The following is a 25,030-nucleotide window of genomic DNA, read 5'->3' on the forward strand; positions in this document are numbered from 1 at the left end:
TGACCTTTTCCTTGTAGAGGGTGCCAGCAAACTGCTGTGCTGAAGACAGGAAGAGTTGAGAAGCGTGTGTGCCCAGCTGGCATGGATAACAGAGGTGTGTTGCAATCATGGGCAAAGGATGAAGTGTGCTACAAATTTCAGTTACGGAAATTCATAAGGGGCTGGTAGAAGTGTATGGGCCTCAGATAATGTCAAAGCAAATGTTGTGGCAATGGTGTCGGCTATTTCCAGATAGCCGGAAAGTTTGATGGATGGTGCACGACCCGAGCAGCCGTCAACAGCCACTAGAGAGAATAACATCAGACTAATTGATAAGCTGATTCAATGAAACAGGTATTTCACTGTCGATGATAGCAGAAGTGGAAGTTGCCGTATGCACCTTCATCCATAAAAAAGACATGCAGTCTTACAAACAGGGTTTCTTGAAACTCTTGAAGCTGTACAAGTGCCTGAATGTCGCTGGGAACTATGTGGAAAAAATAGTGTAATGATGCATCTTTGTCATGGTAGCACACAAACCCCGGTCTGGTAACAGATGAATTTCTACATTTCGCATGGTTGGTTTCATTGCAAATATAAAGCCACATATACAAAGTCTATTTGACCTATTGCATTATTTCTTTCACAACTAAGTACCGATATTTCTTTCTGAAAAGTGAGCTGAATAACCAGTATGTTGGCACATCTCTGGCTTCCTGCTGTAGGACAGGTTGTGCTAATTGGGCTGAACCCACAGTATAAAGTGGGACCCAAAAGAAAGCGGAATCGTTCTCTGGTGGGCAGGTCCATTATAGTACATTCTTCCGCTGCTAGATGCTTTTTGCAGGAAGGGGAGCCTTCTGTATCAGTCTGCCAACAGTCATCGTCAAGTGAAGTCGTGGAGTAAATCTTTTTGTTAAGCACCTCTCGCTTGCTAGTCTATTTTTGTGATGGCTGAAAAGTTTCAACAACATCCGGCTGTGAAATTCTGTTTTCTGTTAGGGAAAACAACAGGAGAAACAGTTGTAATGCTTGAAACAGCTTACAAGGAAGCTGCTCTGGTAAAAACACAAGTTTACGAGTGTTGAATTGTCACTTGCAGACCAACCTCACTCAGGGCGACACATCAAGTCAATGCTGATTCCTTTTTCTGATGCAAACGAAACAGCATTGTTCATGCAGAATTCGTTCCTAACGGTCAAACTGTTAACAAGGCATTTTATCTAAAAGTTCAGAAATGTTTGCATGACGCAAGTGGTGGCTTCACCATGACAAACGTGTCAGTACACAAAGCCTCGAGTGTGAAACAAATTTTAACTAAAAACAGCATGACCCAGCTTATCCATAGTCAACTGATCTCCATCCGTGTGACTTCTTTTTATTCTCCCAAATGAAAAATCCTCAAAGGAAAACGTTTTGCAGATGTGGAAGAGGTGAAGTAAAAAACGACGGAGGCATTAAAAGGTATAATTTTGCAAGCGTTTCAGTTTCAGAACTGCTTCGAAAAGTGGAAAACACGTCTAGACTGGTGCATTGCATCAAATGGATGGTACTTTGAAGGAGAGTAAGTTGGTATCACCTAAAAATAAATGCACAATTTTTTATTACAAAATTCTGGTTTCTTTTGGGTACCTCCACGTACATGCTACCACCAGGTATCGAAGACAGGCTTGCTGTTGAGTCCATGTATTGTCCAGCCCTGTTTGAACATTACCAGCATTCCTGTTTTTACTAGACAGTGTGGCTTACAGTAAAATATGCCTCTTGTACTTAGCATTCACATGTACACACACACACACACACACAGTGGCATATCCTCAAAATTTGACCTGGTATATTGCAACAATTCTTATTCATTGTATGTGTTTCTTATATATATTAGATATAATAGAAATAAAACACCAGTGCATGCATGCAAGTAAAACAAAAACAGAAGTCTGACCACTTCTATATATGTGAAAAAGTTGGTTTAGCGGATGGGAGAATATGACACTGCATGCACATCACTTCACTTACCATGTATGCAGAAAGGCTACACAAAGTTTTACAACTAGCTCAAAAAGTGGAATTATATTTTAGTACTGAAGATCACTGTGCATTCTTCAGAGATGTTACAATCTCATGGAAAAGTTTTGCAGCACATAATATAATAGTGCATTACTATAGTCACAAAGTCATGCCTTACAAATTCTTCCCACTGACATTACGTATATATAAAAAAATATAAATATACCTTAAATTTATAATTGAACACTTCAATTCGGTCACTTGAAAATATTATTACAGTCGATACTTTTAGAGCATTAGCAGTTCTATTCTTACATCACTGCCAAGTAAGCTGCCAGCTAGTATATCTGAAATTTAATCAAATGCCCACTTTTTTGTACATAATGGTAGCACAGTATTAACTGGAATTGTGCATTTTGCAAACTATCTAGGATATTTACGTAGTATGCAATGTGTGGCATTTTTCTGAACCAGAGATATATCGAGGCTCAGAACACAATATTCTCCAGGAATATGGAGAAAAAGTTCAATAGTTGAAAGCTTCATCTTTTCCATATTCTCAAGAGATTTATGCACTTTCACCTTAATCAACCTACCTGTGACTAACATATACCTCAAATACTGTATACAACATAAACCTGGAGAGGAAAACAAAAATCTACAACACATACCTTAACTTCAGATGAAATAGTGTTCTGCCATGATGGATGGCAATGAATTATAAAAATTGACATATTCATAATACCACAATGAATTAAAAAATAGAGAAATCAGAGGTTCATCACAACAAAACGAATCAAAATGGGGGATGTCATAATTATACATTTTCTGCATTAGCAAAATTTCAATATCAGCCTTGTGCCCTATATTTTTCCACAGATTACATTACTAATTTGCAGAATTAATTTGAGAGAAAATTAAAAAAAAAATCCTAATCATTCCTAATGTTTGTGATAACAATATATTTGGAATATTTATGTTTATGGATATTCACAAGTTATAGAAAACATCGAACTTCCCTTAATACTAAAGGCAGTCACACAATGATACAGTTCTGATTGAACTGTTGTTTCAAGTCCACTTTATGCACAGAAAGGCTAATCGAGACAGGACTTAGAGTTTAAAGTGGAATCTGGACCACTGTTCCATGTGCCTCCACTGGGTATCGAACCCAGGACTCCTTGATTCCACAGCTACGATCATGTTACCACTACGCCATCGGGAAGACCCAATGATACAGTTCTGAATTTGTTATTATATCCACTTTATGAACAGATAGGTTCATCTGGACTGGACTTACAGTTTAAAGTGGGATTCAAATCACAGGATTTTTAACCTGGTACCCCTTGTTTACAAGGCAATGAGGTGAGGGTAACAATGGTAACGTGTATTCCAAAAATAGCAACCGTAGAGAAAAGAAATCAGTAAAGGATAGAGCAAAGAAATCAGTAAAGGATATTCAAATGATTAATATGTCGTAGAATATTTTTTAGAAAACTTCATCATGGATGCGTACCATGGGGGTTTGTCACGATTAAAAAACAAAACAACAAAAAACTAATACCTAGAATAAGTTATTTAAAAAAAAAAATAAAGTCAACTGACATCGTTATAAATAATTTTGTTCCACTTCCTTTCAAATATATGTACACGTGATCACCCACTCTTTCTATCACACACATACAAGCACACAATAGCTCCTACATAAATGTACCATCATACATTCATTTTTCTAGTGATATTATTCCAGGGTGAAGACACAGGATCCACTTCAGAACACCTGCCATAAATAAAAATGCAATGATGTTCCAACATGATGGGTTGAGGAAATTTGGTGCCAGGGTTTATTTATTGTTGGTGAACACAGAGAAGGAATTATTTATTTCATCACCATAATCTGCATATTACAAAATTCACTTCCAAACACAAGACTCTGGTCTGTAAAATATACTTCACATACATGTTTTTAATGTTCATGCAGTAGTATGTCTTTATGATATTATCCAAAGATCATTAATGAAACATACACTTACATCACTACAAATTATTAAAAATAACATGAAAAAAGTATGCCCTTATCTAGTTACAAAATTATTAATGAAGATGTACTATAATAATATGCATACAAATAATAATTCACTTCTGTGCCGTCACGCACCCACCCACTCACTTATCACAAATATAAACAATATGTTTAAAATAGAGAAAATCTTAACATTTAGAAGAAATGTTACAATTCTAGATAATATAGTCTTCACAATATTTTAGTCTTACATCTAAAATCTTAACTACAAATGAAAGCTATTGATAATTCTACACAATATAATCTGCTGTCTTGTTTAAGCAGTACATTACTTGTTCTTCAAACTGCACTTAAGATATAAACTAATGCTTATCCTAAAGTACTGTAATACTTAATACTATTAAATTCTAGTGACACTACACATAAAAAGAAATTACAAACTATAACAAATTTTTGAGTAACATGCCTGAATTCCTTCCCACATGCACTAAGTGCTTTTTCAAACTGGCTTCTAACAAAGTCTTCATCTGAAGAATGTGCCCCTTTGCAGTAATTCAGATAATGAATCCACAAGTCAACACTTAAAGGAATGGCTTTCAAGCCACGTTCAAAAACCTGTAAGTAAAGAAACATTTTATGCACCTGATTCGCTTAACACTATCAAGTAGCTAGCTAACCCTGCACTATTGCAAACTCTATGGAGATGACTTATAAGCTGCACACACAATACAAATATTCCTTAAAAATCCATTTCTTCTTACAATTGGATGAATCCAGTAGACAGTGACAAAAAAAAAATCTTCCTTACTTAACACCAATGTAACTTAACAGAGACTAGGTTCAAGTGAAAAACAACTTTATTTTAAACTACTACTTATTACATATTATAGTACTAAATTACTAAAGCTGGAGCAAATAACACACTGATCTACACTGATACAATCTTGTAAATATTAACTCAAATACTAACTGATATTAAATTGGTTACACTTTAACATGACATTGCTTCATGTTATAAAATGTATATTTAGTTAATGAGAAACATTTCATGAATATTTAATACACTTTTGTTGCTTAATCAAGCAATTCTGATGACCTACCGTGATTCTTCGTCACTCAGTCACATCCGATATAGCACTTCGATGTGGTTAAAAACTGACAGCCGCAAACAATTCTGACTACCAGTGTTGGTTGTTAGAAATCAGCTTTATCTCATGGCAATAGTGCACACTCAAAAATTTCCACATGAATTCGTTAATATATTTGGAAAACAATAACTTCAAAAATAAAAATAAATTCATTTATGAAATTAAAAAAAACAACTTACATTTGGAGAAGTGTAGAAATTATATTCACATAGTAAGAGTTCAGAAAATGTAAAACACTTGAGAAAAAATTATATTCACATAGCAAGAGTTCAGAAAATTTAAAACACTTGAGAAGCATCACTCAATATTAGCCTAAAATGTATTTTCATAAAAATAAAAAAAAAGATATCCAAACAGTAAGGTACAACCAAAACTACCTAATAATTTTCATTCTATAATAATTCTTACTGATCCAAGAAGTAGAAAAAATATATAAACTTGGAATGTACCACAAAGTATGTACAGTGAGATCATACAAATTACTTGAACAGTAATATATATATATAATTATTTTTAAAAAGGGGGTAGCAAGCTAGCATTGAAATAAAGAGAAAAGTATACTTTCAATAGGAAATTGCATATCATACACAATTAAACATGGCAGTTGTCTTAAATTATACGCACACATTTTCTCATAGGAAACGTAGCAACAATTAATAATCGTGAAAAACAGAGTTTGCATCAATATGCATTTAGAATTTAGAACAAGAACAAACTAGATAGAAACCACATACGGAATGGATGTACCACAGAGAAGCTAGGCATATCAGAGCAATATGCACTTCACGTCACACACTGGAATATAAATCCTACTCATGGTTCGTGTTTTGTAATTAATAAATGACAAACAGTGTAAAAACCACATTCCATTCACCAACATCATCATGTCAAATGAATTCTCATTTCAGTCTGGTGAACCAAATGCAATTTTGTTTCTCCACAGGAATCAAGTAGGCATAAAAATCTCACAAATGCTTTGATTTTGTTATGTAGGACATACCATCAACTTAACAGCAATATTTTTACTGGGAACCAATAATGGAAATAATTTGGTTCTGAACGTTAGTGTGTTTAGAAATGTGAAAAATATCAACTTTCAGTATTAATTTCCTTTTCTTTTTACATGTCAAGGCACACTGCTTACAGACAAATTGGCTGTTTCTTTGAAGAAGAAAAAAGTTAATCTCCATCCAAGCATGCTTTCATTCTTATACACAGAATTCCTAGCCACAAACTTAAATACCCTAAATTTCAAAGTTCAACAACAATGAAATCATCTTTTTGTTTAAAGATTGTATTTTATTTTGAAAGGTCCATGTTCAAGTTGTAATGGAGATTATGTAACAGTGTATGATACCATTTTATTCTTCACTATCTCATATCAATTGAGACATTATTATTGTCATATATACATTCCCCAGATCTCTAATGAATTAATTGTACCATTTCAAACTTCGTTTTATTCCGCTAAAAAGGCAATCTAATGTATAAGAACTTACAAAAACTACTAGACAAGTGTGGTGTGATAAGCACAATTGTGATATGTTCTTTCTTTTACACTATACCCTTGTTGTTGAATACTATTTGTACATAATTACATTACTTCTTGCATGCTTTATTCAGCTACATTTATATTTGCATGTAAGAATTTTCAAAACAATGAATGTACACGTACCTCTTCACACTTTGCACTGTTTCCTCTTCTTTTTTCGTAGTCCGCATACTTTCTCCAATATCCATAACAATATGGGTAAAATGATAGGAAAGCATCATATGCTTCTCTTGCTGCATCAACATCAGTCTGAATGGAAAGGAAAGAGTACATAACATTTTACACATAAAAGAAACTAGAGCCGAGCCGATGCCTCAATACCAAAATATCTGTGTCAAAAAGTTCAGTTGACATTTAAATACAGATACAAGCCAATCCTTTTCCAGCCATCTCATGGGGTCTGTGAAAATGCCACTTGACATGCTTGAGGGGAGTCTCAAAATGCTTAGAAATTATGAAAAAATGCATTATTTTTCTAATGTCATTGTGGGAAGAAATAGATTTTCAGGTCAAATAATTCTCATTTGAAATTATGAATATTATAACAAAAATTTATGGTGGATTGATATGATATAGTTCCAATGAAAAGTCATGTGTTAAGATTTATAAATATTCTGAACTACTTTAAATTATTTCAATTTTCAATTATCGGTATTGGTGATATTGGCTCACCCCTAAAAGAATCCCTCTTAATTACAATGAAAAATATTTACACGTACAAAAATGTAGCACTACCACGACAATTTAAAAAAAAAATGTTCTCCCTATGCTAGCAAATTATGAATACTTTTTGATTTTTGTATACCAAAAGAAAGCTTACATAAAAATATATGAAAGATAATTAAGAAAGAATTTACAGCATATAGCAAAACTGACCCCTTTAACATCTTCACTCATACACATTCCTGGACCAGCTACAACAGATGAATAGGCCTTTCTAGTCCTTTTTGTACCTTTACTTGTAGGCTGAGAGAGACATACAAGAGACTTGTGAGACTTGTCTAAAGTATTTTTACGCCCTGCATTTTTTTCTACTTTGTAGACTGCCTGCAAGAATAAGTTAATTGACACTTCCTTAAATGTTGGCATAACTAATGTTCATGTAAAAAAACATATTACTAACAAAATGAACTGGTGTGTACTTACTTGTGATTCTTCAGTTTCAAAACCATTTTCTGTATTTTCCAAAGGGAAAAATTGCTTTGCATTTTAGACATGTTTCTTTTTACTTTATATTACAGTTTCTTTCCTTACTCATAAATTGTAACACAGAATACAAATATCTAAATAGGCAGTTTGTATATTCTTATAAAAGGCAACTCAAATTGTACGTACATATATCTATTTTTGCATAAAAATACATTGCACATAAATTTTGTCAAAAATAGTGGTGTGTATTTGCATTACCACAGCACTTGTTTTTCGAGTTGTTGCATTTTTAATAATATTTTCAAAGCTGTATGTATTTGTATGGGTGTATAAAGGAGAATTTGTTTACTGAATATTTGCATCTTCCCTTCTGGTTCCTAACATATGACAAGGACTATAAAGTACTCCTCAGGAATATGCATGTTGACAATATTTATGTTGTAAAATAAAAGCCTAAACTTCATGCTACATGTCATCACCATCATAAATGATACAATGACTAATGTCTAGACATGAACTGTAACAGGAATCTGAATTTTCAAGGCCCCCCCACAACACAGGTTCTTCATCCAAGATTCGGAAAGGAGTAAATATAGGTTAAAATAGGTCGGTGGTTAAAAACACAAAACCTTCTGCAACACCATGAAGTTCTTCTTCACTGTCAGCGAATCTGCACAGTATTGGCTGACCCTAGATGGAAAAGGAATGTTTCCCACTTATGTTAAAAATATGATTTTGTACACAAGAAAACATCATGTAAAACAGGGCTGTCTTTGTCATCGATGATGTAGATAATATTTGTTATAGTCGACGCGCTAGCTACGTTAACGACCGGCTGGCTTTGAAGTCCACAGAGCACGTCCACCAGCTGCAACGATCACATTCAATGCAGTGTGTTGCCCCACATCTACGCCACCTTGTCCCTCCGCGCACAAGCACCTTCCCATGGTCTCCACATTGAAGTTGCAACGTATGGCAACAGCGTATCTGCAGTCATGTGACTGAGACTCCACGTGGAGTAGACGAGCAGAATGCCTATTGGTTGAAGGTTGAGTATGATTCTACGAAAACAACTTGCCCGCTATTTATCCCCACCCACGTTCGTGGCGGCGGCTTTCTTCAGTTCTTCGACGTTAATGAAGTAAACACGTGGACTATAATACAGCTTATTTTGTTCTAAAGACAGAGTTAGAGAGGAACATACACGAGCTGCTGAGATTGGTGGTCCCCTTTTTACTCATTCCAAAGTTACAATAATATAGAATACAATTATAATAATGCGATACATCAAAATTACATCTCTCAATATTTTTGTGTAGTTTCAACAAAGCAGAAATAAATGTGTTACATACCTCTTGATCCACATACTGAAGAAGATACGTCCATCCTGTAAAGTCTGACGGATCCTCTTTAACGGCTTTCCAATATTTTTCAAGCTCAGGCAAACATTTGCGAGTAGTAGTTTGTTGCTTAGCAGGAGGTTTTGCTTGAGCAGAAACAGAAACTCGTTTTACTGGAGGTTCTTCTGCTTTTGTTTCCTCAACAGCAGAGTCTGCATCAGATGCCTTTCTCTTTTGTGGCTCTGCTTTCTTTGCCTGGACACCATCCTTTACTGTTTTCTCTGTTGTTTCTTCCGGAGCTTTAGACTCTTCCCCACCTTCCTTTGGCTTTGCCTGTTGCTGCTTATCTTTCGGAGATTTGTCCTTGTTTTCAATAGGGAGCTCATCGTCGGACACCATCTCTGTTTCTGGCATGGTGGCAGTCTCAGAAGGCAATTCTTCATCAGACACCATTTCAGTTTCAAGTTTATCTTTGGAGGTTTCCGTTGGGAGTTCTTCATCTGAGACCATTTCTGTATCAGGTTCGGTCCGAACACTCGTATCAGCCATTTCTTCTCCATCCATGTTCTCATCTCCTTTTGCAACAGCTTTTGTTGACAATCTGTCCCGCTTTTCTTTTGTCTTAGTTTCTACATTCTCTGGCAAGCTCTTTCCTGACCCAACACTATCTTTCTTGTCTCCACTTTCTTCACCAGGTTTACCATCCTCCCCATTTGAGATACTGTCAAGTTCTATTAATTGTCCCCTGCTCATCTGCTCTTCAATATCACCTTCAGCTGTAACATCTTCAATATCCTCCTTCTCTTTCTCCATAACAACAGAATGAACTGATAACACATCCTTTGAAGTTTCAGACATGTCAGTCTCGTTTAGACTAGATTTCTCTTCAGGCACGCAAAGCTTTATTTCTCCATCATCACTCAGTTTGTTTGTAACACTCACCACATTGCTTTCAACCTGTTTCAGTAAGCTACCAGCAATAATCTCTTTCTTTATGCGTGGGGAAGTAGCCTGCATATCTGCTGGGGGTGCTTCGTCCAATTCTGGCACTGCTGCTTCACTGCTGTTATATTTGCCACTGCCATCTCCAACCACACCTGCAAAAGTAACCACATCGCCCATTAAGTTAGTTTAGCTATGCCTATCCATAAAAATGGTGTCAAAGCTTATCAAGATTATATTTAAGAGTGCAACTGTAATTCTAGAGATATTTCTGAACTATATGCAATTAGTAAATCTGAACAACAGTGTATAAGGAAAATTGTACACAGGGTGGCTACTCTAGGACCATGATAAAATTCAAGTATAATACAAAGTTTTCAAGGTGAACTTTCCAAAAATTCAAGTGTACAAGCAGATGTTTTCTCTTTCAACCTACGTATTACCACCTCTCACCACCCACACGCAAATATATTAACAATAAAGGGGATCTCTGCAATCCAATGTATCCAAAACATCAAATTCAATTCAATTAAGCAGAATATATACATACGAGGGGATATCAAAAAAGTAATTGAGTAAATTTTTTACAGTCAAATGGAAATGTATTCACAAAAACTAAAATATAAATTTTGAAGGTTGAACATAGCTCTACTTTCCCACATAACATCCATTCACAATTATACATTTGGGCCACCATGACACCAATTTTTCGATGCCCATGCGGTAGAAATTGTTCGAATGGATGCATAACCAATGATGCACGGCTGTCACAACTTCTGTGTCGCAGCTGAAGTGTTCCTGCAAGGTGTTCCTTCAGTGGGCCGCACAGGTGCAAGTCTGATGGAGTCAGGTCTGGACTGCATGCTGGATGCTTGAGAATTTCCCAATGCCAGGAATTGACTTTTTGCGTCACTGATGCAGCTAAATGGAGATGAGCATTGTCATAGAGAATGATGACCTCCTCCAGATTTTGTTGGGACGTTTGCGGCGCAGAACAGCTCGTAGACGATCCAGTGTGGCACAATATACAGCAGCATTTACAGTTGCTCCTTTTACCCCAAAATCAGCAAAAATGACACCCTGTCTGTCCCAGAAAATGGTAAGCAAAACCTTTACTTCAGACAGGGTTGTCCTGAATTTTTTGGGTGGGGGCAAGTTTGTGTTTTTCCATACCATACTCTGTCGCTTTCGTCCATGGGTCTAATGAAAACCCACGATTCGTCCTCGGTAATAATGCGGTCGAGGAATGCATTTCCAGCCCTATGGTACCGGAGCAAATGCTCAAGACTGTATCCCTTCGGTCCTCCGTATGCTGTGGTGTGAGCTGTCTGGGGACCAATCTCGTTGACACTGTGTGATACCCAAGTTCTTCATGGATGATGGAGTATGTACTGCCATATGAAATGCCCACTGCATCCACTATTGTTTGGATTGTTGACCGCCGGTCCTTCTGAATCAATGCATCCACAGCGTCAACATTGCTCTGTGTGTGGGATGTGCGAGGCCGTCCAAAACGGGGTTCATCAAAGACATTTACATGCCCTGCATTGAACTTTGCACGCCAGTTAGACATTTGTACACTGCACACAACTCACGACAGATTTCAGGTGGTTTAAATCCTTTGACCACAGAAACTAAAATCACACTCCGCAGCTCAACTGTGTCGAACGTCTCAAGCTTAGCTGCCATTTTGAAACAACTGCCTCTCAGCATGCGCGAGGTGCACACACCTGCCATCTCGTGGAAAGGTGGCGAAATACATGTACTTCCAAATGTATATTTCAGTTTTTGTGAATCCACTTCCGTTTGGCTGTAAAAAATTTACTCAATTACTTATTGATATCCCCTTGTATTTAAAATGTTTAATTTAAAGTGTGGAGTTTATGTTTGCACTTCACATACTCAGACTCTAAATTCATCTACAAACATAAGTCACAGTCGCAAATGTTGTGGAGTATACTAATCTATGAAAAATTTATAATTGTAATCAACTTCATGATACCTTATCTTGCAATAATATTTTGTCTGTCAGATAGATTGTTCTGCAAAGAACACTAACAAAGTAAATGGATTGAGAGTATTCTGCTTTATTTTCCACGTGGTTTTCTTTTCTTTCCTCCATAAAAGTAAAAGCTAAACTGTGAGAAACTAGCCTCAGGACATTAATAAATATATATGTATAATTTTAATGGGATTTCGAGTAATAAAAGTTGCAATTTTTCACATCTATGGTAAACAAAGTCACGCAGAATTCCCATATAATTCACGGAGCCAATATTCATGGAGAATTTTCCGGTGAGTAGCCACCCCGGTACAGGCACAAGTAATTGTAATAGCTTTGTTGCATAAGATGAACATTAAATCTGAATTCAAAATTACACATCAATATTTGCATTACCTCTAACAATTAATGTGCAACACTCTGGCACCAAAGCTCACAACTTTCTAAAGAGTAAATTTGTAGCAACAAGTAAGATGCCAAGTTAGAGTACACAAGAAATCTACATTCCTGTGCACTTTGGGCAGTGTAAAGACAACAAATTGATTGGTGCTGCAAAACTAGAAGTCTTTCATATGAATCCAAGATAACACATTCTTTGTGAATGTTCTCTACTGAATTTCATCAATAATTCACTTATGGGTCATTGCACATTAAATCACCCAGAGCAGGTTGCTTCATAGTCATGGATTTTTGCTTTTAATTTTTTTTTACTGACACAATATTTGGTCCAATATGACAAATATGTAATATTAGACTTGTCCAACAAATATGTTGGAAGTTAAAAAGTTTTGAAAATTTGAAGGTTTTTCAGAAATTGGGTGGACGAACAAATTCACCAAATGACACAAAATATGCTATATCTCGGAAACTATGTGGAATATTGTGATGATTTAGATACTGTAGGAGAGGAAATGGATAGTACTAACAGAAAATAACTGTGTTACCATTCTTACTTGCTCAGAAAGTAGAAAAATATTTGAAGAAAGTAATATGTAGTGATGAAAAAAAACTCCACTTTGGGTAATTATTTGATAGGGAATCCCAAGTTTTACCACAATGAAAATTGTTACACAACACATTCAATACATGCTCAACATATTAAAAAATCAGATAATAATAATACGAGGCATATTTTTAAAGTAAAAAGTAAGTTCCGTTTTGCAATTAGGCTGCTGTAGCGCTGCACTCGCCGTTTCGCACATGCACGCTGAGGACCTGCATCTATTGGCTTGCCACAGACAGCAGTACGCAACCATTCAACCAAGTAGACAGTTGTTCAGGTGTGGTTACAATGCCTCACGATTGAAAGTCCCGCGGAGTGTGAAGTAAGCACTGGCATTCATTTTCTAAGTGCAAGAGACGTGAAAGCGGCTGAAATCCATCGGCAGATTGCCTAAGTGTATGGAGACAACGTTATGAGCGATAGCATGGTAAGAAGAAGGGTGAGAGCATTTAAAGATGGCCGTACAAGGGTGCACGATGAGGGATGAAGTGGGCGTGGGCGACCGTTCGTCATTAACGATGACCTGGTGCAGCAAGTTGATGAAGAAGTGCACGAAAAGACGCTTTACGATTTCATCTTTATCTACAGACTTTCCGGAAGTGTCACGCAGTGTTCTGTATGAAATTGTGACAGTACGCTTAAATTACCGGAAATTGTGCTCATGGTGGGTACCAAAAATGCTGTCTGAAGTACACAAAACCAAACGGTTAGCCAGTGCTTTGACTTTCCTCGAGAGGTACAGTGCCGAAGGCAATCAGTTTGTTTGCGATTGCCGTAACTGTTTCACCATACTGATTTTTGTAAGGATGCAGTAGACGTTATTGCTTATAAATGCTATATTTGATGAATACACATGATTACATACACAAACTAAGAAGTACAACTAGATTGTGTTCCCGCAACACACACGCACGTCTTCGTAGAATGTTCCACTGCTGCCGACTGAGACTGTCTTGAGGCAGTGTTGCCAACTGTACACGATGCTTCATGGCGTGCTGCAAGTCCAACTAAAATACACTGATTAATGATTAAAACCTGAACATTCTCCCCCCCCTCCTTGATTTATTAAATCAACATAAAACACTACAACAAGTTATTTCTCTGTTGGAAAAGGGATAAGTTTGTGAATTGGTCTTTTAAATGTACCCTGAGTAGTGCGAACGTTCACTACTCTCACAAGTTTATTAGATCCTGTGTAGACCTCTTCGATGACTCCAGTCCTCCATTTCAGGGGTGGAACATGGTCTTCCTTCATTAGCACCAGCATCCCTGGTCGGAGATTGGGTTTGGTTGTTGTCCATTTGGTTCTCTGCTGCAGGTTGTTGAGATAGTCCCTGGACCACCGCTGCCAGATGTGTTGGTAGATCCGTTGAATCAGTTGCCACCGATCCAGACGATTTTCTGCTATATGTGTCACATCAAGCTCGGGAAAAGATGTTAGAGGACTACCTATTAGGAAATGACCTGGGGTGAGATAACTATTGTCAGTAGGGTCATTGGACAAAGCAGTGATAGGACGTGAATTTAAACAGGCTTCGATTTGACAAAGCAAAGTTGAAAGTTCTTCAAATGTGAAGTGCTGATTTCCAGCTGCTCTTCTTAAGTGGTATTTCATTGATTTTACCGCTGCTTCCTGCAGGCCATTGAAATGGGGCGCATGTGGAGGTATGAAATGCCATATGAATTCTTCTGATGCTGTATACTTGTGTATTTCAGTCTTGAATTCTTGAGACTCAAAAAGCTGACGCAATTGTTGTAGTTCTCTGTAAGCTCCAACGAAGTTTGTTCCATTATCGCTGTATAAATTTCTACATTTTCCCCTTCTTGAAGTGAATCTCCTTAGAGCTGCGATAAAGGCAGATGATGTTAGATCTGAGACTAATTCTAGATGTATAGCCTTTGTAGTGAGACAGACGAAGACTGCTACATAACATTTTCTCGAAATCTTGCTTCTTGCATTTCCTGATTTCACATTAAATGGACCAGCATAATCCACTCCTGCATTGAGGAATGCTCTACCTGGTTGAAGTCTTGTTGATGGTAGTTGACCCATTAGTTGCTCTGACGCAGATGAGTTTAGCTTGAAGCAAGGTAAACAATTATGTATAATCTTCCTGATGACTTGTCTTGCTCTCGGAATCCTGTATTTTTGGCGAAGTGAGGCCAACAGTACCTGAGAGCCCGCGTGAAGTAATCTCTGATGCTCTGCTAGTATAATGAGTCTTGTTAAATGATGCTCTGATGGCAATATAAGTTGGTGTTTGCTCTCATAGGGTATTTGAGCATTTTGTAGTCTCCCACCTACTCTAAGCATGCTGTTTTCGTCTATGAATGGATAGAGACTTCTTAATGGACTATCCCTTGCCACTTGTCCATTGCGTTGAAGCTCCTGGAATGCTTCTCTGAAAACATCTTGTTGTGTTGCCTTGATTATTGCTGCCAGGCTGAATCTCAAATCGTTTGCTGTTAGCTGCTCTGTTTTCTTGTTTTCACGATTCTTTGTGTTGTGAATGAAACGCTGGCAATAGGCAATTACTCTAACTAGTTTCGATAATGACGAAAATTTGTGGATGAAGGTCGTCGATGGAACTTGAATGACTAGTGATGTGACCCCCTTTCTTTCTTCTGTAACTTCTTCTTTCTCTGTGTGTGACGAAGAATTTGGCCATGAAGAAGATTCTTCACTCAAGAATGTGGACCCATTCCACCACAGTGTATTGTCTTGCAATGTGGCCGGTTCTACACCTCGAGATACAAGGTCCGCAGGATTGTCATGTGATGACACGTGTCTCCATTGTGAAGGACTTGTTGAATCTTGAACTTGTGCCACCCTGTTGGCGATAAAAGTTTTCCACTTGTTTGGCGGCGATGACAGCCATGCTAGGACTATCTTCGAATCTGTCCAAAAATATACTTGACTGATTGCAAGATTGAGTACCGCTAATACTTTCTTCATTAATTTGGCAAGTAAAACTGCTCCACATAGTTCCAGACGTGGAAGTGTAACCTGTTTTACTGGAGCCACTCTTGATTTGGCGCAAAGAAGTTTAACTGCAACATCACCACTTCTGTTTGTTGACCTAACGTAGATTGCTGCACCGTAAGCCTTAGTACTGGCATCGCAGAACCCATGAAGCTGTATGTCATTGATTTTTCCTTCAATCAAGATGAATCTACTGACTCGTATATCATTGATGCGTGGTAGGTTTCTATACAACTGCAACCATTGCTGCAATAACGTCGGTGGTAAGCTCTCGTCCCAATCGACGCGTTGAAACCACAACTGTTGTAGAAATGCCTTGAAACTGATGACTACAGGACTGACCAATCCAAGAGGATCGAATATTGAAGCGATTATTGACGTTACTCTTCTTTTGCTTATTTCTGCTGCGTGGGCAGATGTTGATGCTGCCTTGTTGGCGATTAAGAATTTGTCTGTGCCTGGATCCCAGAGTAGACCAAGAGTTTTGACACCTTTATCCTTATCTAACTGAAGTGGTAACTGCACTTCTCTGTGGCTATGAGGTACTGCTTCTAAAAGTGCGGGATGGTTAGAACACCATTTTCGAAGATTGAAACCGCCACTTCGTAGAAGATGGATTAATTCTAGTTGTAATTTCAGTGCATCCTCTACACTGTCGCTGCCTGATAAACAATCATCCATGTACATATATTCCCTTACAGCTCTTGCTCCATTCGGATACACGTGTTGTTGCTGTTCGGCTAGCATTTGTGTACACGCTGTTGCGAGAAATGAAGCTGGTTTTGTGCCATAAGTCACCGTTAAAAGTGCATAAGTGTCTACTGGGCTGTCTGATGAGTATCTCCAGAATATTCTCTGCAATGGTAAGTCGTCTTCATGCACCATAATTTGGCGGAACATTTTTTCCGTGTCTGCCGTAAATGCTATGCTGTGTGTGCAAAATCGTAGAATGATGGAGTACAGATCTTGTTGCAGAATTGGACCTGCTAGTAAAATGTCGTTAAGTGAGTTTCCAGATGTAGTTTTGGCGCTGGCATCATAGACAACTCTGGTCTTCGTTGTGCTGCTGTCTGGCTTGAATACTGGATGATGAGGCATGTAGAATACTTGTGTGTCATCCTTGACTGTGTCTGATTCTAACTTTCTCATATGTCCTAAATTCTCGTATTCCTTCATGAAGTTATTGTAATCTTCTCTCAGATCTGGCTGCCTCTTCAATCTTCTCTCCAGTTGTTCCAATCTACTCATGGCTTGCTGAGTTGAATCTCCTAATTGTGGATGATTTGGGCGTTTAGGTAGACATACTATGAAACGACCAGATTCGGAACGCGTTGTATTTAATTTAAAGTGCTCTTCACATAGTTCTTCTTCCTTAGATCTATGTGGCGCCTCTATTCCTTCCAACTCCCAGAAGCGTGTAAGTTGCTTTTCCAAACTGTCATCTGTTCTTACAAAACATGCAGTGATTGATGAGTTGCATTCTTGAGGCATGGATCCACCCAGTATCCATCCAAGTTTCGAATCTTGCAGAACAGAGTAATTGCCTTCTCTACTTAGATGTCCTGGCTTCAGTATGGAGTAGAAAAGACCTGCGCCCAAAAGAATGTCTATCTTGCCAGGTTTGTTGAATGTGGGGTCTGCCAGTGCGATGTCCGTTGGAATATCCCATGTATCGTAGTTTATGTGCTCTGCAGGCATATCTCCAGTGATTTTTGGCAGAACTGAACAAGAGATTGTAGTTGAGAAGTCATTCGCGAGTGATGAAATGTTCACATTCACACTGAAGCGAGTTTCCGACGTTGAGTTATTTATCCCATGAATTGGAATGTAGGCCCTTTGTTTCTTGAGACGCAGTCTTTGTACGGTTTCCTCCGTTACGATGTTTGATTGACTTCCATTATCTAGTAAGGCACAACATGTGACCAATCTTCCGTCCTTATCCTTCACTTGTACCAAAGCAGTTGAAAGTAGAACATGCGATGTGTGTCTGGTCTTGAAACTGCAGTATGATGCTTGCGTATTCTCCCGATTGTGAGTCTCACTCTCCGCCACTGAGCCTTGGGTGTCGGTGTGTCTGTTCTGTGTTTCCCTTCGAACAGCACCGAGCTTCCGTTGATCATCGTGCAGCAAAGTGTTGTGTTTCTGTGAACATGCTCTGCAATTGCCTGATTTACAATCCCTGCTTCGATGTGGCTTCAAACAGTTCCAACACAACTTGTTTTCACGCACACACTGTCTCCTTTTATGTACATTTGCACTGAGAAAACCTGGGCATGCATACAGAAAATGAGAAGGCTGTTGTTTACAATACAAACATGCATTTGATGAAGAAGCCAAATATGAATGTGACTGCTGTGTAGTTTTGTTTTGTTTGGTCCTTGGGTCACTGAATTTATTATCCCTTGGTGTCTGGCTGATTTGCGGTTTGATAGTTTCTAGTGCTTGACATTTATGCTCGAGAAACGTAAAGAATTCTGAGAGTGGTGGGAAGTCTTGCTCAGTGTGAGTTAATTCCCAATCACGTCTTGTTTGCATGTCTAATTGAGATACGAAGTGCTGCAATAATACTACATCCTCTAAAGGTTGCGACAACTGTAATGCCTTTAATGCCGAAAGGTTGCTTGTAATGGTATTTGCGAAGTGACGCAAATCTGACGCATTTTCCCTACTAAATGAGTGAATGTGCAAGAGTTCCTTTATGTGTGTTGCCGCTATGAGCTTCTTGTGTTCATAGCGCTGAACTAGCTGTTCCCAAGCTATTGTGAAGTTGCCTTCAGTTATTGGCAAATTCTGGATTAAGCGTAGTGCCTGACCCTTCACAGCTGATTTCAAATAATGGAATTTCTGAATTGCAGATAAGGTGTCATTATTGTGCACTAAGGCTACAAATGTATCCGAAAACCCTAACCATTTGTCGTAACTACCATCAAAAGTAGGAAGAGAAATCGAAGGTAGCTTGAGCTGGTTGTCTTTATTTGTAAATTTCTGAGCAGCTGATTCTTAACCCTGATTAATTACAGCATGTTTAGAAATTATGTTTTGCATTTGAACCTTTATTTGAAAGTAGAACTCTTCAACTTCAATGCGGTAAGTTTCATGTTCTTCTGACTCGTCGTCTTCGAGTTCCAGCTGTGTTTGCACTTCATTGAATTTTGCCCAAACATCTGATAAATACAGAGCACGGCATTTCACCTCCTCAATATTTTGAGTTTCCTCAAAGTTCTGAATGAATTCTAACAAACGTGTAAGTTGCCCCTTTACAACTCCGCGCTGTCGTGTTAATTTCTTTCGTGCTTCTTGATTCATTGTAGAAGGAAGGGAAAGAAACAAGAGGGAAGGAATTGAGCTTATGTGGATGTTGTGTTAGCAGAAATGACTGACCTTTGTACAGCTGATTGCCGCTACTGACTCCAGACGTCAACAAGGCTGCTCGGAGCTCCGTTGTTGATAGTGGCTGCAACACGAGAAGAATTGCTGGCCGCGACGAAATGAACTGCGCGCGAAATGTTCATGTAACTTTCTCAGTTCCCGTACTGAGAAATATATGTATGCTACTATGTTCAATGTATGTAATACACATTAATACTGCTGTTCAATGTGTGTAATACACTAACCAAATGTACCGAGTGTGTTCTTGAAGCGACACGCACATAACTGTACTGCAATGACTGTTTTTCACATCACAAACTACGCACTTGATAACGTCCACAATGGCATCCGTTCACACGGAGGACCATAAATGTTTGCGATTGCCGTAACTGTTTCACCATACTGATTTTTGTACGGATGCAGTAGACGTTTTTTTCTTGTAAATGCTATATTTGAAGAATACACATGATTACATACACAAACTAAGAAGTACAACTAGATTGTGTTCCCGCAACACACACGCACGTCTTCGTAGAATGTTCCACTGCTGCCGACTGAGACTGTCTTGAGGCAGTGTTGCCAACTGTACACGATGCTTCATGGCATGCTGCAAGTCCAACTAAAATACACTGATTAATGATTAAAACCTGAACACAGTTGTTGAGCCAAATTGTCACTGGTGACGAGACATGGGTGTCTCACGTTACACCGGAATCAAAACAACAATCAATGGAATGGAGGCATTCAACATCACCCAAGAAAGTGAAGTTCAAGCAAACCATTTCAGCCTGAAAAATCATGTGCATGGTGTTTTGGGATAGGTGGGAGGTGTGACACAGTAAATGCTGTGACATATTGTGAGACCTTGAATAAACTTCGGAATTTGCAGACAGTTGTAATAATTATGATAACACAGCTAAGGAAAACGATAGCAAACTGTGGTAGATTTTTCAGTACATCTTAAGCTTTATTTTATGTCATATCTTTTTTTAACAATCTAAAATGCAAATGGCTGAAATTTACGGCCAAAACTGATATGTATTCAATTTTGAAGAAAAATCAAACTTTAGGATTTTCTTTAGAAGGGAAGTAATGTCACATCAGAGCTATAATTTTTTTAGAGGAAACACATACATTTAAAGTTTTGGCAATAAATATTTGAGTGCTGCTACTGGTTTCCTCTTTTAGTTATAGCTCTTGGGAAATGTTAGTCTTTCATTATTTTCAAAATTTGAGCCCCTGTATCTCTGGTGGCAAACCTAATAGAAATTTGATATTTACAGCACTTGTAAAAAAAAAATCAAGATTGATATTCCATGGATAACGGGAAATCTGGGCAAAAAAGGTAAATTTAAGTTATTGGTTACTAATAAATATTTACTTTAAATGACCTATCAAGCAATTAAAATTATTGAATTTACTAATTACATCATGCAAAGGGCAGAGTAAGTCCATTAGTAGCTATTAGGAATGAAAGGAGTGTAAGATCGGAAGTGGAGTATTTTTTTCAACTCAACATATTACTTTAAGGATTTTTCTACTTTCTGAGCAGGTAAGAATGGTAACACAGTTCTCTTAGGACTGTCTTTCTCCTTTCCTACAATACCTAATTCATCACAATATTCCACATAGTTTAGGAGATATAGCATATTTTGTGTCATTTGGTGTGTTCGTTCGTCCACCCAATTTCTGAAAATCTTCAAATTTTCAAAAGTTTTTAACTTCCAACATATTTGTTGGGCAAGTCTAATATTACATATTTGTTATATTGGACCAAGTATCTATCAGTAAAAAAAAATTGGAACCAAATCCTTGACTATGAAGCAACTTTTTGACTTTCACTTGGGTGATTACACATGGAATTACCTTATATTACATAATAGACACAATTAACCAAGTGTGCAGCTTATGCCAAAATAAAGAGTTAAAAAGAATACTATGGTAGATTTTAAAATTTACGAGTTTACAATGGCTTATATGAAAGTTTGGATGAAACTGCAATTGTCTAAAACATTGAAAATAAAAATCTATTCATCAACAAGAGACAGTCAAAGATTAATATGGAAAGACAATGTAGAAGACCTAAAGATTATGAGTGAAGGAATGAAGTCAGAAAATAAATACGTCTCACCCAAGGCTGTAGCAGCAAGTGGTGAGTAGGTAGATTCAGGTAGATGTTAATTGGGATTGCTAATTTCGGACACTGATGTAGTTATACATTTTATTTTCAGGGTCACATCAAGGTTGAATGTGTCAGGATGTCTACTTCAAACGATTTCAAAGAATGTGCACTTACCAGATTCATCATCTGATTCAACTACCTCATCCAAGACAATCATCTCTTTATAATCTGAACCGTCTACTGATGGTGCTTTCTCTTTCACACATTCATCCTCTGCTTCTTCCACCTTGTGCTCATCAGCCTGTTTTTCTTCCTCAATATTTCCTGCATCCTCATCATCATCTTCATCTTTCTTTAGAAGATTATTTTCATCGCCTATGATGGCAGGTTTCTTATCAGAGTCCTCAGGAGAAATTTTATCCAAAGCTTCATCTTGGATTTCATCATTTGATCCATTTTGCAGATTCCCGTCCTCTGCACTCTCCTCTTTTGGAATGCTTATGTCTCCCTCTTCAATTTCCATCTTGTTTTCACCAGATCTGTTCTCAGATTCTGAATCAGCACTTTTTGCTGATCGGGTAACTCTCCTAGAACCTGGTTTCGCTGTGGCTGATTTCTGTCCACCAGCTGCTTGCCTGGACCGCGTACGAACACCTTCTGTAACTAGATACAAAGGAGGTCTTAACATGAGAGCCAATAGCAGAAAGCAAATATGAATGTTATATAAAGGACTGAGCCAAGCAGGATAGACTGGAATTTGACCTTAAAGTGCCATTTATCAACTAATGTATAAGGGTGCTTACACAAGAAAATAGCAGCTATGTGCTTAATGCTCCCTGTAAACTTGATTCAATAGCAAAGGAAAGAAAATATAATTAATGGAATGAGCCAATCAGGATAGACTGGAATTTGACCTTAAAGTGCCATTTATCAACTAATGTATAAGGGTGATTACTCAAGAAAATAGCAGCTATGTGCTTAATGCTCCCTGTAAACTTAATTCAATAGCAAAGGAGAGAAAATATAATTAATGGAATTTCAGTCATGGAAGGTAAAACATTTTAGTTAACATAACTTCTCAAAAATACTGATACATCACAACTCAATGTCTGACACTACTAATATTGATTGTTGCTTTGAAACCAGATGTCGAGTTAGAAGTCAGAATGAAATATGCTTTGTGGTTGTTCTATCATGCATTTCTTCTGTCCACTGTTCTTTTCATTGCAATTGAGCTAGAGAGACAGATAAGTGACAGACAGAGACACACAAAAAAAGTAATACAAATTGCTTGGCCAAAGAATGAAACTGATATTCATCCAATTACCTAACATTGATAAATGTTTCACATTCATGGATCAAATGATCGAAGATTAAGATAGATGAGAAATAGAGTTGCAAAAAGGTCTGCTTAAAAAAAAACAATAAAAAAACTGGAAATTTTGGCTTTTTACCAATTACGGCTAACCTATTTCACTTGTAGTGTCAGTTAAGGGTTTTGTCATGTTTTGGAACTAGCTAAATAATTTTACATGATGTGGCAGCCAGGAGACACAAATTTGCCATTTCTTCTGCAGACTATTCAAAAAGTCATGCAACCGAGACTTTAAACATTAGTAACATTTGTACAAAAAGGGTGTGTGCTGTCTCCAATGTCTGTCAGTGGATAGAACCATTCACATGATAGTTGACAAGGCATTCCAGCAGAAAATAGAATGTAGGGAATGGAAAATATGTGAATTTGAACCAGAGACCCTTAATTCCTTGGGAAAAAGAGCTCTCACGCGAGCATTTTACCAACTACTCCACAACATTTCTGGTAGCAAACATCTTGAATCATATTGATGATTGCACAAACTACAACTTTGCTCTGTGACGATCACAATTTCACTGAAAATTATTAATTTTCACCAATTGCACAGTACTTTGCAAGGTATTGTTAAATATATTTTACCTAAACTATTCATAATTATGCCTCTTTGTGCTCAAACTTGACAGCGATATCCTCCAGGTGGACCAGTGAAGTGCTTCCAAGTTCACAATTGTTCTCTATTAATGTGTTGGATATATATATATATATATTTCCAACTTCATGTTACAAGCAAGAATATAAATCTTTCATCACTGCGACTTGCGTCTAGTAAAGGGACCCATAGTAAAGTTGGCTACTCCCTGCTGGTGCTCAAGAGATACGTTGCCACATTAACCTTTTGGTGCCCAAGCATCTCGAACGAGATACCCAAAAGTAACCCTTGGGGTACCAAGCATCTCGATTGAGACGCTGTGTCAAGGTCGTAGTTTTTACGTTATAACTTTTCTATTTTTGGCTAGAATATCGATTCTATTTTTTTATATTGTTCCTAACACATGTATTTAACAGAATTTGTTTTTTGCTTTTTTTTTGTCTTCATGGAAATGGAGGGGGAAAGGTGGGAAAAGGTACTTCTCTTTTGCAGCTCTTTTCAACGTCAAATTTTTGCCGACAAAGGAAGACCGGTTTTGTTGTTCTGTTGTTACATTGGTCATACGGCAATGATGCAAATATTTTTCTGTTACATGCGAGCGATAATTTCTATGTGCATAATGAACTTTTCATATCCTTTTTTTCGGTGGGGGCAGGGGGAGAAACCCTTTTTTTTTAAAAAAAACAGGGGATTAACCCCCTTTCACCCTCCATATGTGCGCCAAATGTGAATAAATTATATATCGTCTGAATCTGTGATTCATTCTGCGTACAACGGTATATCGTTCATATCTCCAGGGCAAATAGTCTCTGAGCTAGTTATTTCAAGGTACCGCTGCATTTTGAAGCTTGAATCAGTGGCATGCCGACAATTCCTTTTGGGGGTATAACTCAAGTTACATTGGTCATATGATAATAATGCAAATATTTTTGTGTTCCTTACATGTTAGCGATCATTTCCATATGCATGTCGACACTGTCATGTACTTTTTGCTTGAGGGGAGGGTGGGGGAACACAATTTTTTTTCCCGAAATTTTGGAATTTTGAGAGTTAGCCCCCTCCCCCTCGCCACATATACGCCAAATTTGCAAAAATTTCATATAGTCTGAATCTCTGGTTCATTCCGCGTACAACGGTATATCACTCATCTCTCTAGGGCAATTAGCTTCCGATCTAAACTTATTTAATTGAAACTCTGCATTTTGCTCAAAATCGGCTCGGTACCCAGAGGCTTACTTGTGAAAAAGGTCTTGGGCATCAAAAGGTTAAAGATTTAGAAATAATTCAGGGTGGTCACGTAATATTTGGAGAAGTGTACTTATTGAAAATCTGCATAAAAAGATAAAACCTAATTTTGCTTCTTCAGGATGTCAGTAATGTTATTGTTACTGATGGTTTCAAACTACTTCATATTTTACTGAGAAACAAAGTAGTGAGAATTGAAGGG

The 25,030-nt window shown here is 37.6% G+C and overlaps 1 protein-coding gene across 3 annotated transcripts in view; it reads right to left on the bottom strand.

The window, feature by feature from the left end:
• Positions 1-25,030, bottom strand: part of LOC145985217 (uncharacterized) — an 86,883-nt gene that overhangs the window by 45,707 nt on the left and 16,146 nt on the right. For 2 of the 3 annotated variants that reach the window (XM_083118967.1, XM_083118966.1), the window contains exons 2-6: positions 21,794-22,282; positions 9,211-10,295; positions 7,586-7,756; positions 6,833-6,958; positions 4,476-4,624 (exon numbers count right to left, since the gene is read on the bottom strand). In XM_083118967.1, the coding sequence (XP_082975093.1) occupies positions 4,476-4,624; positions 6,833-6,958; positions 7,586-7,756; positions 9,211-10,295; positions 21,794-22,282 (2,020 nt within the window). The remainder of the gene's footprint in view (positions 1-4,475; positions 4,625-6,832; positions 6,959-7,585; positions 7,757-9,210; positions 10,296-21,793; positions 22,283-25,030) is intronic. The other variant, XM_083118968.1, reaches the window with a different exon arrangement.

This window comes from Lepisma saccharinum, chromosome 3 (genome assembly GCF_977018435.1).
Source record: "Lepisma saccharinum chromosome 3, izLepSacc3.1, whole genome shotgun sequence".
Classification (NCBI taxonomy): domain Eukaryota; kingdom Metazoa; phylum Arthropoda; class Insecta; order Zygentoma; family Lepismatidae; genus Lepisma; species Lepisma saccharinum.